Source organism: Artemia franciscana, chromosome 9 (genome assembly GCF_032884065.1).
Source record: "Artemia franciscana chromosome 9, ASM3288406v1, whole genome shotgun sequence".
NCBI classification, from domain to species: domain Eukaryota; kingdom Metazoa; phylum Arthropoda; class Branchiopoda; order Anostraca; family Artemiidae; genus Artemia; species Artemia franciscana.
This window is the reverse complement of record NC_088871.1, coordinates 34,259,325-34,278,367: the sequence shown is the minus strand read 5'-3', so window position 1 is coordinate 34,278,367 and position 19,043 is coordinate 34,259,325. Positions and strand designations below refer to the sequence as shown.

Below are 19,043 nucleotides of genomic sequence, written 5' to 3'. Positions count from 1 at the left end.
TCGAAATATCCAGTTAAATAATTTTATATTTCACTGTCAATAAAAAGGTATCATCCCTATTTTGAACTATTTTACTTTCGTCATGGAAAGGCAGTGTGGTCTTCGAAGTTATCTGAATAAAAACACTAATTAGAACCAAATTGAAGCTGTTTAAGAATGGTAAACTCGATCAAGCTAATATATTAAGAAAATCAATTAAAAGAGAAATTCGTAAATTGGCACGATCATACTACAAAAATAAGATCGAAGAATTGTTCACTAATAAGCCAAAAAACTGGTATTCCGAGGTTAAAAAGCTATTTGGCAGGAGTCTTGACCAGCTTAATTTCAACTTACCAGAGCCCCCTGATGTTACTGCAAATAGTCTAAATAAATTTCTCGCTTCCATTGTCCAGAGCCTTCCAGCATTGCCAATCCAATTATCAACAGGAGCCCCATCCCCTCTTTTCCCGACTGTTTCCCCGTCTGAGATTGAAAGAAGAATTAATAAACTAAGAAAGACAAGTGTTTGTCCTTTGGATATCCCATTTCCCCTTATTAGAGCCTTCGGTGACTTCCTGTCTAAGCCCTTGTCTGTCCTGTTTAACGAAATTACTAAGTCTGGGCAAATTCCAACAATTTGGAAACAGGGTTTTATTACCCCTTTGAAAAAGAAAAACGGAAAGCCTGGCTTTGATGGCGTTCGACCTATTACGCTTACTCCTATTTTTTCAAAATTGTATGAAGGATTCCTTGCAGATTTGCTAAAGGAAAAAATCCTACCTCTTACTGACCTGAAACAATTTGGAAACCTAAAATCAACTTCTACTTCCCACTACCTCGTTTCTCTTATTGACAACATCGGGAAAATCCTCGAAAAACCTAATTCCTGGCTAAACTTAATTTCTATTGACCTTCAGAAAGCTTTTGACCTTATTAACCACAATATTTTAATTGAGAAACTAGAAAGCGAGTTCAATATCGATCCCTTACTGGTAAAATTGGTTGCCTCCTTTTTAACAAATAGATCACAGGTGGTTAAATACCAGAACCATTACTCAAATCCTCTCCCTATCTACAATGGCATACCCCAAGGAACTCTCCTAGGCCCCCTCCTTTTTTCAGTCATGGTTAACAGCCTTGCGAAGGAAGTTCCTGACCATTGGAAATTTGTTGATGACCTAACGATTGTTGAAAGTTGCTTCAGAAATTTACTAGGTGACCCTATGAGTATTCTCAATGAAATTGGAAGTGAGGCTTTGGACCTAGATATGACCGTAAACCCCTCTAAGTCCATGATAATGCCGATTTGTTTCCTCAAATCCTCGCCCTGTTTTCTTAATCCTATCCCTCCTGAAATTTATGCATCCTCGGTTAAATTACTTGGAGTCACAATTTCTTCAAATTTAAAGTGGGATATCCACGTTAAAGATATTATCCATAAAGCTAATGCGTCTATCGCCCTCCTTAAGCTCCTAAATAAATATAGCGTCCCCCCTTCTCACTCCTTAAGGTTGTACACGTCTTTTGTCCGTCCACATCTTGAATATGCTTGTCCAGCTTGGCACCCTGGCATCTCCCGTGAAGAATCAGACAAAATTGAGTCAATCCAAAAAAGAGCCTTGCGAATAATTTTCAAAGAAGGCAAGGTGCCTTACTCTCTGCTCCTAAAAAAAAGCTAGTTTGGAAACCCTTGAGCGAAGGAGGTCATCGTTGTGCCTCCGTTTTTCAAAAAAATGCAATAACGAACCCTCGGACGGCAAGTATTTTCCCCAAACGTCACTCACCATCCAGATTACGACAGCCTCGAGCTGTTTCTGAGCCTATCCCAGTTTTGTCTCCCATTCGCTGCGTTACTTCCAGATATGAAAAAGCCTTTGTCCCCTTCATCACAGAAAAAATAAATAAAATAGCCAACTAGTTTCTCCTCCCCCCCTTTTTTTTTGTGAGGTGCTTTAGGTCGTTACACTAATTTGCTTGCCTCCCGCTGTTTTGGTTTAGTTTCCCTTTTAATTCATATGTGTTTTTCGTGTGTTTTATGCTTCGTTCTTTTTTTTTGTGAGTTTTTGGATTTTTTTTTAGTGTCCCTTTTAATTTGTAGATATATATGTTTATTTCTTGTTCATTTCTGTGTTATTATACTTTTTTTGTCCCCTTTCCTTTTTTTTCTGACTTATATATTTTTTTATTTATTTTTTTTACAAAAATTTGATTATTTATTATTATTAGCTTTGTGTTTTTTGCTTTGTTTGTTTTATTAGTTGACTCCAAAGTCCGAATTCGGCCCTTTGAGGGCTTGTGATAGTGATTTTTTCGAAATAAATATCTTATCTTATCTCTTATCTATCTACACGTGGAATACTAAAAATAAAGTATTTGAACGTCGAAAACAGGGTAAGTCAGTCGACGGCCAACCTACCATCTTCAAAGATACCACGATAGGAAGACTCTACACCGTTCACCCCAATCAACATGAATGCTTCTTTCTACGCCTGCTTTTGGTGAATGTACCCGGTCCGACATCCTTTGAGTATTTGAGAACTGTAAACGGTACTATACATGACACTTACCGTAGTGCATGCCAAGCTCTGAATTTATTGGAGAATGACCAACACTGGGATAACTGCATCAATGACGCGTGCGAAACGTCAACTCCAAGTCAAATTCGTGCATTGTTTGCCATCATTTTAACAACTTGCTCTCCATCAGCTCCTACAGAGTTATGGGAAAAATATAAGTCAAAAATGTCCGAAGATATACTCCATCGAAAACAGTTAGAGACGTCAGATATGACTTTTGATTTTACATCAGAAATTCATAACTACACTTTAGTTATTATAGAAGATTTGTGCGTACGTATGGCAAATAAACCTCTTCAGGATTTTGGAATGCCTTCACTTAACCGTATCGCTGCTGTTTCGACATGTGTAGAATTGGATCGTGAACAAAGTTACAGTACGAGTGATCTATTGTCGTATGTACAAAATAACATTTCCAAGTTAACGTCGGAACAAAAAGACATTTATGATACGATAATGCATTGTGTCGATAACAACGTTGGAGAAATTTTCTTTTTGGATGTGCCAGGAGGTACTGGTAAAACGTTTGTGATAAAACTGATTCTGGCATCAATTCGAACAAAAAATGATTTAGCGTTGGCAATTGCGTCGTCCGGAATAGCCGCAACATTGCTGCCTGGTGGAAGAACTACTTATTCCGCTTTGAAATTGCCTCTGAATTTGCATTCTACAGAAACTCCCACGTGCAATATTTCCAAATCATCTGGGATGGGTAAAGCATTGTAGCCATGCAAACTTATTATTTGGGATGAGTGCACAATGGCACACAAAAATCGTTCGAGGCTCTGGATCAATGCTTGAAAGATTTGCGAGGGAAGTCGAAACCCTTTGGCAGAACATTAATATTGCTTGCGGGAGATTTCAGGCAAACATTACCTATAATACCTAGATCAACCGCTGCAGACGAAATGAATGCTTGCCTGAAAAATTCTAATTTATGGGCACACGTAAAAACATTAAAATTAACTACAAATATGCGTGTCCGATTGCAAAACGATGACTCTGGTCAAACATTTTCAGATCAATTGCTGGCAATTGGAAACGGAAAGCTCCCAGTAGACTCAATATCAGGACGTATACAACTACCTGCTGATTTCTGTAATTTAGTGACGTCCAAAAATGAATTGATTGAAAAATTGTTTCCGAATATTCTAAAAAATTATAAAAATAATAAATGGCTAAGTGAAAGAGCGATTCTTGCACCCAAAAATATAGACGTCCACGAAATCAACAATATTGTTTTGACCAGGATTCGAGACCAGGCAGTCCTTTACAAGTCAGTTGACACAATTTTGCAACCAAATGAAGCGGTTAATTATCCATCTGAATTTTTAAATTCCGTGGATCTTTCAGGGTTTCCACCACACGTGCTACAACTAAAAATAGGCGTACCAATAATACTTTTAAGAAATATCAACCCACCAAAGCTTTGCAATGGCACGCGACTTGCCGTAAAAAAAAACAACAATGGAAAACCTAATAGAGGCCACAATCTTGACAGGGCCTTTTGAGGGCGAGGCTGTTCTTATTCCTCGCATTCCCATGATTCCAACGGATCTGCCTTTTCAATTTAAAAGATTGCAATTCCCAATTCGATTAGCATTTGCAATCACCATTAACAAAGCTCAAGGTCAATCATTAGAAAAATGTGGTATAGATCTTAATACTGATTGTTTTTCCCATGGACAATTGTACGTTGCATGTTCGAGGGTCGGTAAACCTGACAATCTATTTATATGCAGCGACAAATGGACAGCGAAGAATGTTGTATATTCGCAAGTTTTACGCAGTTAATTTGTATTGTATCTATCTATCTCTCTATCTATATAAAAACGAGTTGTATATATGCATGTTTGTTTGTTTGTAAAAAGAGCGTTTGCATATGACGTCATTATTAGTACATAAGGCTTTGTATATGCACAGACAATGGGAAAGCCAAGAATGTTGTATATTCGCAAGTTTTACGTAGTTTAAAACACATATATAAATCTATCTATATTCATAGGTGGTACACAGGGACACAACTACAATGGCGCGTAACTAATATGGCGCGTAACGACTTACGCGCGCGGGGGGGCTTGGAGGGGGGGTGCGAAGCGCCACCCCAACAGCTAGTATATATATATATATATATATATATATATATATATATATATATATATATATATATATATACTAGTATATATATTTATATATATATATATATATATATATATATATATATATATATATTATTTATATACTATATATATATATATATATATATATATATATATATATATATATATATATATATATATATATACTAGCTGTTGGGGTGGCGCTTCGCGCCACCCCAACACCTAGTTGGTGGGGGCGCTTCGCGCCCCCCCAAGCCCCCCCGCGCGCGTAAGTCGTTACGCGCCATATTAGTTACGCGCCATTGTAGTTGTGTCCCTATGTCCCACCTGTGAATATAGATAGATATATATATATATATATATATATATATATATATATATATATATATATATATATATATATATATATATATATATATATATATATATATATATATATATATATATATATATATATATGTTTTTAACTACGTAAAACTTGCGAATATACAACATTCTTTGCCGTCCCATTGTCTGTGCATATAAATAGATTTTCAGGTTTACCGACTCTTGAACATGCAACATATAATGGTCCATGGGAAAACAATCCGTATTCAGATCTATACCTCATGATTCTAATGATTGCCCTTGAGCTTTGTTGATGGTGATTGCTAATCGACCATTCCCTGAGTCGCCATCGTCATTTATATATCCCCCTGTGCACCCCGGCGTCCCCTTTGTAGTTATGTCCCTGTGTCCCGGTCGTCATTTATATTCCCTGTGTCCCGGTCGTCATTTGTGTCCCGGTGTTCCAGTCTGTGATTTCTCTTTGAGTGTCCCGGGCGTCATTTATATTCCTTGTGTCCCGGTGTCCCGGTCGTCATTTATATCCCCCTGTGCCCCCCGGCGTCCCCATTGTAGTTGTGTCCCTGTGTCCCGGTCGTCATTTATATTCCCTGTGTCCCGGTCGTCATTTGTATCCCGGTGTCCCGGTCTGTATATACATTCGTTTTTTAGTTTTGTTTTTCTCCTTTATTTTTTTCCTTTTTTCTTTTTTTTCTTTTTTAGTTTATTTAGATTTTTAGATTTTTTAGTTTTTTTATTAGTTTTTAGTTTTTTTGTAGTTTTTACCATTTTTTTAGTTTTTTTAGTTTTTTTTTTTTACTTATGTCCTGGTCGTCATTTATACTCCCTGTGTCCCGGTCGTCATTTGTGTCTCGGTGTTTTTTAGTTTTTTTAGTTTTTTAGCTTTTTTAGTTTTTTTTATTAGTTTTTAGTTTGTTTTTTTTTAGTTTTTGCCTTTTTTTAGTTTTTTCAGTTTTTTTTAGTTTTTAGTTTTTTACCTTTTTTTAGTTTTTTTTAGTTTTTTAGCTTTTTTAGTTTTTTTTCTTTTTAGTTTTTTTTTGTAGTTTTTACCTTTTTTAGTTTTTTTTCTTCTTTTGTATTAGTGTGAAATAATTCAGACGTCATATGCGGACAAACACGACGTCACTCGACAGACAGACAGTTTTTTTAGTTTTTTTAGTTTTTTTTTTTTACTTATGTCCTGGTCGTCATTTATACTCCCTGTGTCCCGGTCGTCATTTGTGTCTCGGTGCTTTGTTGATTGCTAATTTATATTATATTTATATTTATTAATATTTTTTTAGTTTTCTTTTTCTCTTATTTTTCAGTTTTTTCCTTTTTTTTAGTTTTTTCTTTTTTAGTTTTTAGTTTTTTTTTGTTTTTTACCTTTTTTAGTTTTTTTAGTTTTTTAGCTTTTTTAGTTTTTTTATTAGTTTTTAATTTTTTTTTTAGTTTTTGCCTTTTTTAGTTTTTTCAGTTTTTTATTAGTTTTTAGTTTTTTACCTTTTTTTAGTTTTTTTTTTAGTTTTTTAGCTTTTTTAGTTTTTTTTCTTTTTAGTTTTTTTTGTAGTTTTTACCTTTTTTAGTTTTTTTTCTTCTTTTGTATTAGTGTGAAATAATTCAGACGTCATATGTGGACAAACACGACGTCACTCGACAGACAGACAGACAGACATAACCCACAAACAACTTATTTTTATATATATTTATTCATATTTTTTTAGTTTTCTTTTTCTCTTTTATTTTTCAGTTTTTTCCTTTTTTTTAGTTTTTTTCTTTTTTAGTTTTTAGTTTTTTTTAGTTTTTTACCTTTTTTTAGTTTTTTTTAGTTTTTTTTAGTTTTTTAGCTTTTTTAGTTTTTTTATTAGTTTTTATTTTTTTTGTAGTTTTTGCCTTTTTTTATTTTTTTCAGTTTTTTTTTAGTTATTAGATTTTTACCTTTTTTTAGTTTTTTTTAGTTTTTTAGCTTTTTTAGTTTTTTTTTCTTTTTAGTTTTTTTTTTGTAGTTTTTACCTTTTTTAGTTTTTTTTCTTCTTTTGTATTAGTGTGAAATAATTCAGACGTCATATGCGGACAAACATGACGTCACCTGATCCATCCACAGATCCACACACAGACAACTTATTTTTATATATATAGATATATATATATATATATATATATATATATATATATATATATATATATATATATATATATATATATATATATATATATATATATATATATATATATTTCTGATATCAAGCCCATGCTACCTTTTTTAAAGCCATTCTGAAGGCTTCTTAGCCCCTTACCTTGCTTATAAAATGTCCCCCTGTCATTCCTGTCTTGGAAATCATAATCAAGAAGCAGAATTTCCGTTTTATCATTTTTAACCGTTTCCCTTGTTTGGCTAGTACACACCCAATGAAGTCCAAGAAAATAATCTTAACCAGTTTTCAACACAACAGCTTGAAAGGAAAAGACTATCAAAACAATTAAGTGCAGTCAAAAAAATCTTAATTGGATCAGACATATCACATGACAGGATTAACACAGCGCACGCAGAGTTGAACTTCTGGTGATTACTGTTCAGTCAAATCTGGCACGTTTGAAAAGATACAGGGTTATTCTGAAACATGTTGGAATGGTGGAAAAAATATTGAAAACAGAAAAATAAACTTTGGATTGGCTTTAACACAGATAAAAGGTAATAAAGTAGTTCATTCTCTGATTCAATAAGTAAAAACCTTAGCAAAAAAACTGTTAATGTAGTAAAACTGGAAAGCAATCCACGGCGAGTCCGGGCAACAAGAAGAATGTCGTCTGCATATGCAATAGAAGACAAACCAATATTACCGTAAGAAACAGAACTTTTAAGGGGACGTAGCCACGATGCAAGCACACATTTAAATATACTAGAAGACAATACGGCAGATGTTGCAACCTATCTAATTCTAGCAGCAGTTTTCACGCCATGAAGTGGCAAAAACCATGACACTAGGTCGAAAATCTTCTGAGAAAAAATGAATAAAACAAGAGCTAAGAGCTCATCACTTGAGACGAGGTCGGAAGAGCCAAGAGATCATTAGCAAAATTATAAGAATCAATAGATTTATTTAAAGAAAAATCAGAGCCTTAATGCCGTTCGGCATTTAAAATAAGAGCTCTGAGACATAGGGTCCTTTTAAATATCAAAATTCATTAAGATCCGATCACACACTCGCAAGTTAAAAATACTTCATTTTTAGTTTTTCCTCTCCCTTCAGCCCCCCCCAGATGGTTGAATCGGGGAAATCAACTTTATCAAGTCAATTTGTGCAGGTCCCTGACACGCCTACCAATTTTCATTGTCCTAGCACGTCCAGAAGTACCGAACTCGCCAAAGCACTGGACCCCCCTAACCACCCCAAAGAGAGTGGATCCAGTCCGGTTTCGTCAATCACGTATCTACGACATTTACTTATTCTACCCACCAAGTTTCATCCCGATCTCTCCACTCTAAGCATTTAACCAGATTTCCGGTTTTCCCCTCCAACTCTCCCCAAATGTCACCAGAATTGGTAAGGGTTTAAAATAAAAGATCTAAAACATGAGTTCCTTCCTAATATCAAATTCAAAAATACCCCACGAACGGTCACCCGCTCTTAAGTTAAAAATACCTCAATTTTTGTATTTTTCCGAATTAACACCCCCTCCAACTCGCCCAAAGAGAGCGAATCCATTTTGGTTATGTCAATCACGTATCTAGGACTTGTGCTTATTCTTTCCACCAAGTTTCATCCTGATCACTCCACTCTAAGCGTTTTCCAAAATTTCCGGTCTCTCCCCTCCCCCCAAACCCCCCCCCCCCCCTCCAATGACACTGGATCCGGTTGGGATTTAAAACATGAGATCTGAGTTACGAGGTCCTTCTAAATATGAAATTTCCTCCGATGAAATTCAAGATCCGATTACTCCTTCGTAAGTTAAAATTACCTCATTTTTTCTAACTTTTCAGAATTAACCCTCCCCCAACTCCCCAAAAGAGAGTGAATTCGTTCTGTTTATGTCATCACGTATCTAGGACTTGTGCTTATTTTTCCCACTAAGTTTCATCCCGATCCCTCCACTCTAAGTATTTTCCAAGATTTTAGGTTTCCCCAAATTTTCCATACGGTAAAGAAATTTTTATATACAAATGAAATTTTCAAACTTTATATTTCTTTAGATACCACTATATATATTTGTATTTACATTTAAAACTTAAAATTTTGTATCTATGTTGATGTATATTTAACCTTTACCGTATCAAACAAATACAACGTAGAAACAATAGGGAAAGTTTTTTCAAGACAATGGAAATTATTTATGTAGATATTTCGGCCCTATGTTCAAGGGCCGTCTTCAGCACAATACAATACTATATATATATATAAAATTTTTATAAAGCGAGAGATAAGTGTGGATAAGATAAGTATCGTCTCTAGTGAATACGAAATATGTAACATTATTTTATGTCTTGAATAGTAAGTTAATATGGCATTGCAAAGTAAGCGTAAAAACTTTTTTAAATTTAATGAATTTTGATGTAAGGCTACTGCATTAGCAACTACCTTATATATCCTAGGTAAAAACATAAATAGGAACAATACCTGAAAGTTCAGAGCCTCTTGAATCCTTTCTTGAGCAGCGTTAATTACTTTGACATTTGTCACCCCAGCCCTCTCTGAATTAAAAAGTAGTAAAGCGGTATACAGCGCCATCTCCATTTCATTAAGTTATGCGAAGCGAATGTAGATGCAAAGTTGAAACAGCTGCTTATTCTGCATTTAAATGTTTTAGATTATTGCCATGGATAAAAAATGTTTTGACGCATATTTTTGATGTGAGACACATCATGTAAAGGCATTTTATACGTCTATATTTTCCATTTGGTCATGTAGGAGAAAAAGTTCTATATTTAATGTAGCACGTACTATAGGGCTACACATGATGAAATAGTGCTAAAATAGTGCTAAAATGGAACTTTTATACTGCAGGTGACCATCCTGACCAGAAATCACTGCGAGTGGTTCATAAATTCCCTTAAAACAACGCAAATCGACAATTCATAGAAATTGATAAGAGAATGACAAAAAATATCGAAAAAATCTCCAAATCAAACAGTTTGAAGTGACGAATTTTAGCTTTTTGAATTTTGATACTAATAGATACATCAAAAGAATCAGATTTTTATGCTGATTTCAAATATATAAGTTTAGTTAAATTTTGTCTTATTCATCAAAAGTTACGAGCCTGAGAAAATTTTCCTTGTTTTGGAAAATAGGAGGAAACACCCCTCAAAAGTTATAGGATCTTAACGAGAATCACATCATCGCATTCAGCGTATTAGAGAACTCAAATGGAGAAGTTTCAAGCTGATATATTCAAAAATGTGGAACTTAGTATTTTTTGCCAGAAGACTGATTATTGGTGCGTGTTTATTTGTTTGTTTTTGTTTTTTCCCCAGGGGTGATCGTATCAACCAAGTGGTCCTAGAATGTTGCAGGAGGGCTCATTTTAACGGAAATTAAAAGTTTTCCCCATTTTTCCGTCCTGCTCTTTACGCTAAAGTTATTTACCGTTTTATAAAGTAGAATTGAGAGAAAGAGTCAAACTTTAGCGTAAAGAGCGGAACGTTGAGGAGGGAACAGCCCCTTTCATACACGGAGTAATCTCTGTTCGTTTTAATTTTTAATGTCGCTCCTTAATTTCAGTTGAAAAACTTGTTTTTTTTTATTTAATTTCATGAAAGGTCAAGGTTCTGAAGTTCACTCTTCAGCACATACACATGCCCAATCAGCCTACATAACTCCACCATGACAAATAGTTACTCGTAAAACACTGATATATATATATATATATATATATATATATATATATATATATATATATATATATATATATATAAGAACATGGTAGTTCTTGACCTTCACTGGGTAAGAGAAGCAGTTCGACTCATAATTAGGGGTTGACTCAGAGTGGAGCAAAAAAAAGAGTATTATATAGGAGGTTTTCTAATATGAAAAACAAACAATGAAAGACAAAGATTTTCGTCAAGGTTGTAGGAAAAAAAGAAATTAAGCTATTGTTAGATGTACTACACTATGTATTCATAAATAAGAAAAAAATAATAAACATAAATATAAAGGATATCTGGTACATTCAAGATATTTACAACACCATCTTAATCAAACAAACCTATGACCCGGCTTTGGTGACAGCCAAGAACGTATCCAGGATTTTGTATGGGGGGGGTGGCTATAAAAGACTGTGGCTACAAAACGTATGAAAAACTTGTTTATGTTCATTTTGTTTCGTTTTTACGAGTCGGACAAACGTGTAGGAAAGGTGGTCTAACCCCCTAACCCCGCTGGATACGGCCTTGATGACAGAACCAGATTTGGTACACATAGTTTTCCAAGAATGAAATAGATCGTGGTAACGTAAGCAAAGAGCGATTCGGCTCAATAGCAACCGAAACTGTAAGAAACAGGTTTTTATAATAATAGATGTATCAGAACAATCAAATTTTGATGCTTATTTAAAATATATAAAATTCACGAAGTTCAATGTTACCCATCCGAGGTTACGAGCCATCGAAAATTTCACTTTATTTGTGAAAGGGGGGGGGCAGCCTCTAAAATTCAAGGAATCTAAATGAAAATCACACCATGAGATTCAGAATATCAGAAAATCCTACTATAGGGGTTTCAAGCTCTTATATAGAAAAATGTGGAATTTTGAATTTTTCGAAAAGGCTAGGTCACAGATGCGCGTTTATTTGTTTTTTTCCAGGGGATGATTGTATCGAACCAGTGATCCTAGAAGATCAAAAGATGGCTCATTTGACAAGAAATCAAAAGTTATAGTGCCCTTTTTAAGTGACCAAAATATTGGAGGAATGCTACACTCCCCTCCACCCCCCCCTTTTTAGTCAAAATTACCCGATCAAAAGTTTGAGATAGCCCTTTTCTTCAGAATGATCGAAAGATCTAATGATTATGTCTTTGAGGATCATTTAACCCCCACCCTACAGCCCCTAGGGAAGGTTTGCAAGTTTTGAGCTTTGACCATTGCTTACATACAGCATTGGCTATTGGGAAGTATAAAGATTTTTTCGAGGGGTGGGATATTTTCTGTTGAGAGTGCTTACGCTGGAGGATCTTTCCACAGAGAAGTCTTGGTGGAAGGATTTTCCATTGCAGGGAAGTCGGATTTCCCAGAACAATTACAAAACTATCAGAAATTAAATAATAAAGAATGTTTTTTCAACTGAAAGTAAGGAGCAACATTAAAACTTAAAACGAACAGAATTATTACGTAAAGGGTTTTCCCTTTCTCAGTACCTCACTCTTTGCACTAAAGTGTTTTTTAAATTTTTAAAAAGCTCATTATTCAATTAAATGGTCCTTGTGTATGAGGAGTCATTCTTAAATAATTGGAACAAAAAGTCAAACTTGAGCGTGAAGAGTAAGTTACTGCGGAGGGGGCAACCCCCTCATATACGTACTAATTTCTGTTCGTTTTAAGTTTTAATGTTGCTCCTTACTTTCAGTTGAGGAAATTTGTATTTTTATTTAATTTCATATTAAATTGCAATTACATTTGAGACAGAGTATTTAAAGAAATGGATTTGAAAAATATGTTTTTTTTTTGCACACTGATTTTTATTGTTATAACATATAGTTTGTATCCGAGGTAGCAGCAATCCTAATAAAGAGAGAACCGAATAGTAACTGAAATCAAAGAAAAGAAATTTTTTAATGTGATAACACTTACTCAGAAATGGTACCTATTATCCTTGATAAACTTAAAAGCAAAAAGCAATGACAAAAACGAATTTATGCGAATTTCAAAAAGCTCCAAAACTCGGAAAATACTGTGAGATCAAAATAAAAAAGTGTAGAGTTGAAATGTTCCTACTATCAAAACCGTTGTTTGGCAGTACTCTGTCTCCCACCACTTATAAAAATCCAGGGACCACTTCTTTCCATCCCTCCTTGGACGATACGATACAATACTTTATTAATAAACACAATTATAACTCTTTACATTACACATCTACTGCACTGATGGAAAAAAATAAGTTTTTGTTGGCGTGCAGTAGTAAAAAGTAACCATTTTCTAAACACACCAAAAAATAAAGTAATAAATAGCTAACAAAAAAAGAAAAACATACCACAAAAAAAAATAAAGATCAATCTCCTTCACAATATCCCCTCAAAAGAAAAAAAACTCAACAACCCTACACCCTCAGTACCACCCATCCACCCACTCTTTCTTACCACCACAGCCAACTAGACCTCCCTACCACCTCCTATCTCCTCACAAACAAATACAAATTCAACCATTCTTTATTAAATGATCTTTTAACTTTCTCTTAAACTCTAGAAGATGCTCAGCTATTAGAAAACCTACAGGACAAAATGAAGTAATTAATGAGCAAAGCAAGGCTCTTTGAATTAGCAAAACGTCTTAAAATAATTTCATCTCATACCCTGGGAGTGGTCATGTGGACATGTTGCGCTCCGTCCAATCAATGGATGTGAGATTCAACCCCGGTCACTGCCAGGGAATTTTCATAGCTAAACTACGCCATCAATTTTTTTTCCATAAATTCTAAATATTTTGAATTTGAAATATTTATTAATATAATGGTAGGAGAGCACAATCTTTGCTTTTAAGGAAGGTATTTAAGGATTTTATGTTAGGGGAGCAAGTTTTAGCCTTTAATGAAGGTCAGGGATTTTTTCAAACGGAGAGCTTTAGAAGTATTTTTAACGCGTTTCTTCTAAATAAACCAGAGGAGTCATTCCCACTTCTCTCTGTTGCCGAAGTACCTATACACTGAGAGCAGGAAAGAAATAAAAAATATATTAGACAATTTTGAGCTATTTACTTATCTTTTAAATCAGATAACACAATTAACGATTATTAATTAACAAATAACGCAATTACATTAAGTCTGATTCAAACTTTACGCTGTTATGAACTAAACAGCATGTAGACACTAAGCTTCTAACGACTTATCCAAAAACGCCACTATCCCTACTTAGTTTTTCTGTCGAAATATCATTATTGATTACTGTTCAAAACATGCTTAAAATGTGATTGGCATTTTTCCTTATTGGAGCGTTTTAAACAGTTCATTTTCTGTTTCAAGTTCAAAATGTGGTTAGTGTTCGAAAAATACTTGAAATAAGATTGATATTATTATGCAACATTAATGATTCTTTTTGTGGCTCAAGCATATTTTTCAAAAATCTGTTTCATTTCAACATAGTACTTTTCAGCTGACCTTGCACAATCTGTTCCATGCGATAATTTCTCACAACAAAGCTGGTATTAGTTGTGAGACAATCTGTGAGACTTGCCGCATTTTGTTTTAATAAGCACTTCGAAGTGATTCGAAGCACTTAGAAGTACTTCGAAGCACTTAGAAACATGAATCAGCTTTCATATAATAAAAAAATATAAAAAACTGCAGTCAGAATTTACAAATATGTACCGTGAGCATAGTTTATATAATATTCTTGGCTTTTAGTAATTTAAGCTTTTACCCGCTCCTTGTCAAGGTTACTACAATTATTCCTATGGTTTCGTGTATTTTTGAATAATTTTACTGTTTTTATTCATAACTATCAAACATATATCATCGTTTGTAATTTAAAAAAAAAAACGATCGAATTCTCTTTTAAAAATTTCCAGTAACCAGTCCCGGGGATAAGACTTATTCATATAAAGAAAGAAAAGAGTTGACTGTTCTTCTATTAATATTCCGTTTTGATGTATACTTATGTATTATTACAGCAGCTTATGTCACGATTGTGCAGATCACTGTTACTTTGCAGTTGCCGTGTTCCACCTCTTGAGATGTTAGTCGTGATACCGCTTATTTGTCCAGTTTCATTAAACCGTCAAGGTCGTGACGATTCTTTTTACGACCTTGAATCATGCTTCTGAAGGGTTCATTAAAAATTTGCTTAGTTGGAATTGAAATTTAAAGCCAAAAACTTCCAAACTGAATGAAAATTAGACCTACGTAGCCTGGGCAACGTGAAGTGTTGCGGCAACCTTTGTCCGGCTTCGCCGATTAAAGTGTTGCGAGAGCAACACTTTGGTTTTGTTTCTTCGCTATCGGTTAAATGCTGAAGTTGTCAAAACTATCAAAGCATTCAAAACGGCATATTCAAAGCAGAACACAATCAGTAATCACATGATCAAATTCTTCAGCGTTGAAAAAACAACAGCAAAGAATATCGGAAGAAGGGACTAAATTGAGTTTGCAGCCAGTTGAACTTTATCCTTTTCAATCGTAGACATCGTGACGGATGGAAACTTGGAACATTATCTTATATAATCTAGTTGGTATTATGAAGCTATCCGTAACTTTTTCAGGATCAAATACCATAGATGTGCACCAATTTGCACAAATTTGTAGCCCTTCATGAGCCTCCTCTAGCAACCGATTCTTACTTACAAGTCCCTCTCCCGTGATATACATCAAGTTTACCGAAAACAAATAATGGGTACACCAACTAGCAAAAGTTGCAAACCCCTCGTCACTGAAGATCATTGTAGTGTAACAGCTGATTATTACTTACAACTCCCCTACATGTCTTACAATCGGGAACCATGTTGTTCTTACCATCAATTACGCCAGAAACAGATAACAGGTACACCAATCAGAAAAGTTGCAAACCCCTCATTGCCAAAGATGATTATAAGCTAATAGTCGACTGTTGCTTGAAAGTCCCCTACATATCTCACAATTGGTATCGGCCTATTTTTGGTTTAAGTGTGTACCTTACCAATGAAGTTGTCAACCCCTTGAAACTTTCAAAGTGATGTATCTCATGAAGAAATTTTTGTACCAAAAAATGGATGGCATATGCTTTGATCAACTCATCAAGGTCTATCGATTGCCGTTGGAAAAAAATTCTATCTGTCTTAGTTCAAAAGTTGACTTTTTTGCCGGAGGCCAACTTTCTAACACCACCACTTAAAAAGGAGCAAAGGATAAATTCTAATTTCATTAGCAATGAGAGAACTTTTAAAGTTTAAGAGGCATATCTGATACCATTTCTCTATTGCAATCCCAAGTAGAAAAAAAAGAATGGTAAAGTCAGCTGAAATCACGAACAGAAGTGGGTAGAAACAATAGATGGCAGCACTTTCGGACCCGTGTGAAAATCGCACTTTTGTTTCTGTAAATTTTTTTATTTATCACTCAAAGAAGATATATTGGCTGTGGGGCCGGGGAACTGCCGCATATATTTAACACTTATAGATTTTAGTCCATCTTCAATTTGAAATTGGTGCCTGCCTGCCTGCCTGCTTGCCTGCTAGAACGGAGCTTTCCACTCGAAAGCAGAAACATGATTTGATGAAACAAAAGCTTTTGCTGCACAACTTCAGATACTCCTTTCTGACATAGGCTATACAACTCCACTTCACTTCGTACACCATAGGCTCTGGCTCGAGGACAAGCAAAAACCATCCTTTTTGGCCCCAGGCAAGAGTTCTACGGAGCTTTCCAAAATGTAATGTCATATTCATCAATCCAGCCTGAGGTCCACACTTTCCGTAAAAACCGCACAGGTTAGACCCTTACCAGTTTCCAGGAATAAGCTGAGATAGACGGCATAGGAAAAAAAAAAAAAAAACGGGACAAAACCAAAGTGTTGCTCTCGCAATACAATTAAGATGGTATGTATAGCAGCGAAATACTATGGCTATCTCTAGTAAATTTGAATTCAATGAATTTATGTGCTTATATTTTTTTGCTGTCTATTTTAGTAATATGCGTTTAAGCTGCTTATATGTGGCTTAAAAGTATTGAAATAAGGATATTATAATTACTGTTAAAAATAGAGATTTGTTGAAAAATACAATGCTACAAAGAAATGTTGCTTACAGTAAACCGTAAATGACACTCAGATAATTCGATATATAGGGATGTAATTATATTTTGTTTGAATGTTACTTTTTGATGAAAGTAAAGAAAATATTTTTTTATCTTTTTTATATATAATACGATTCATGTTCCGCTTGCAATGTTGTATTTCAGTACACAGAAAAGGTCGAAAATGAGAAAATATTATAAAGGTTCTAGAAATGCTAAGACTGTATCTAAAGGAAATTTAAAGCTGCCGATGACTGCTAACGCTTGTGAATAAGTTAAGATGTGATTGTTCTGAATAGCTGTGGCTTTCCTAGCAAATTCGAATTCAAAAAAAATTGTTTACATGTATTTTTTGCTACCTGTTTCAGTATTACATGTTTAAATTACTTATATATGATTTAAAAGTATTGGAATACGATAATATAGTTACCGTAGAAATAGATATGTTGAAAAACAGGTTGCTATGCTAGAGCTAAATATTGTTTTCAGTAGAATATAAATAATACCCAATATTATGATACACAGTAATGCAACAATATTTCGCTCAAATGTCGCTCTTTTGTCAGAACCAAACAGTTTGTGGTAACGAACTGTATGTGAGGAGCGACCCGACTCAATACTATACGGAATTCTAAATAAGAGCTAAGAGCTCATATGGCACTTGTGACGAGGTCGGAAGAGCCAAGGGTTCATATGGCATGAGCTCTAGAAAAATTCTAAGAATCAATAGATTGATTTAAAAAGAAAATCAGAGGCTTAATGCCGGTCGGGATTTAAAATAAGAGCTCTGAGACACAAGGTCCTTCTAAATGTCAAAATTCATTAAGATCCGATCACCCACTCGTAAGTAAGAAATACTTCATTTTTTCAAATTTTTCCAAATTAACCGTCCCCTCACTCCCCCCCCCTAGATGGTCAAATCTAGAAACGACTATTTCTAATTTAATTTGGCGTGGTTCCTGATACGCCTGCCAAATTTCATTGTCCTAGATTATCTGGAAGTGCATATGCTAGCAAAACTGGGATAGACATACAGACAGACCGACTGACAGAATTTGCGGTTGGTATATGTCACTTGGTTAATAGCGAGTGCCATAAAAATAGAATTTCGATACCACTAAATACATCAAAATAAGATTTTTAAGCTCATTTTAAATATATAAGTTTCATCAAGTTTAGTATTACCAATAAAATGTTACGAGCTTGACAAAATTGCCCTATTTTCAAAAAATGTGGAAACGCCCCCTAAAAGTTATAAGATCTTAATGAAAATCACACCATCGGATTCAGGGTATCTGAATCAGGGTAACATGTTGTAGAGGTTTAAAACTCCTATCTGCAAAAATGTGAAAATATATCGTTGTTTTTTTGTCAGAAGAAAGATCACGGATGCGTGTTTATTTTATTTTTTCCAGGGGTGATGGTATCGACCCAGTGGTCCTAGAACGTTGGAAGACGACTCATTCAAACTGAAATTGAAATTTCTTGTGTATTTCTTAAGTGACCAAAAAATTAGAGGGCAGCTAGGCCCCCTTCCGCGCTCACTTTTTCCCAACATCACCGGATCAAAATTCTGAGATAGTAGTTTTGTTCAACACAGTCAAAAAATCTAATAACTAGTTATGAGGGCACAATCTTTGTTTTTAAGAAAGGTATTTAAGGGTTTTATGTTAGTGAAACAGAGTCAAGAAAAGGCTAAGAAAAGGGCAGAAAAGAAGCAAGACAGAAAAAGGCTTATGGTGGCTTTGTCTCTCGTTCAGACTAGCTATCTATCTTAGCTTTATCTAGCTACTCCCGACTTTTTTACCTATGCGATGATTGGCGTGTTTTAAGATTAACATATGACCGACAAGTCCTCTGAACTCATAGGTGAATAAGGAGATCTATAGTTTTCCAAGTGTTTTGGTAAACGGCATGAACGAAATATAAATGAAATCTACATAACAACATTTTACATATTCGTTAACTCCAGATATTAGAACTGCTATTGTTCGAATTTTGAGGTTCAATGTTAGAAAAAAAACAGCAGACAAATCTCATGCATTCGTTAAGTGATGCTCAAGCAACTCCAGCAAGACTTCCTTGTCTAGACATGTATGTCCGGCTATTCACTGTTGCCCAGACATGGAA

The 19,043-nt window shown here is 34.7% G+C and overlaps 1 protein-coding gene across 4 annotated transcripts in view; it reads right to left on the bottom strand.

The window, feature by feature from the left end:
* The window catches only part of LOC136031315 (phosphatidylinositol 4-phosphate 5-kinase type-1 alpha-like), a 103,351-nt gene extending 93,601 nt beyond the window's left edge, over nucleotides 1–9,750 (bottom strand). For all 4 annotated transcript variants that reach the window (XM_065710784.1, XM_065710785.1, XM_065710789.1 and 1 more), the window contains exon 1: nucleotides 9,619–9,750. In XM_065710784.1, the coding sequence (XP_065566856.1) occupies nucleotides 9,619–9,735 (117 nt within the window). In that variant the 5' untranslated portion in view covers nucleotides 9,736–9,750. The remainder of the gene's footprint in view (nucleotides 1–9,618) is intronic.
* Between the last annotated feature and the right edge of the window lie 9,293 nt (nucleotides 9,751–19,043).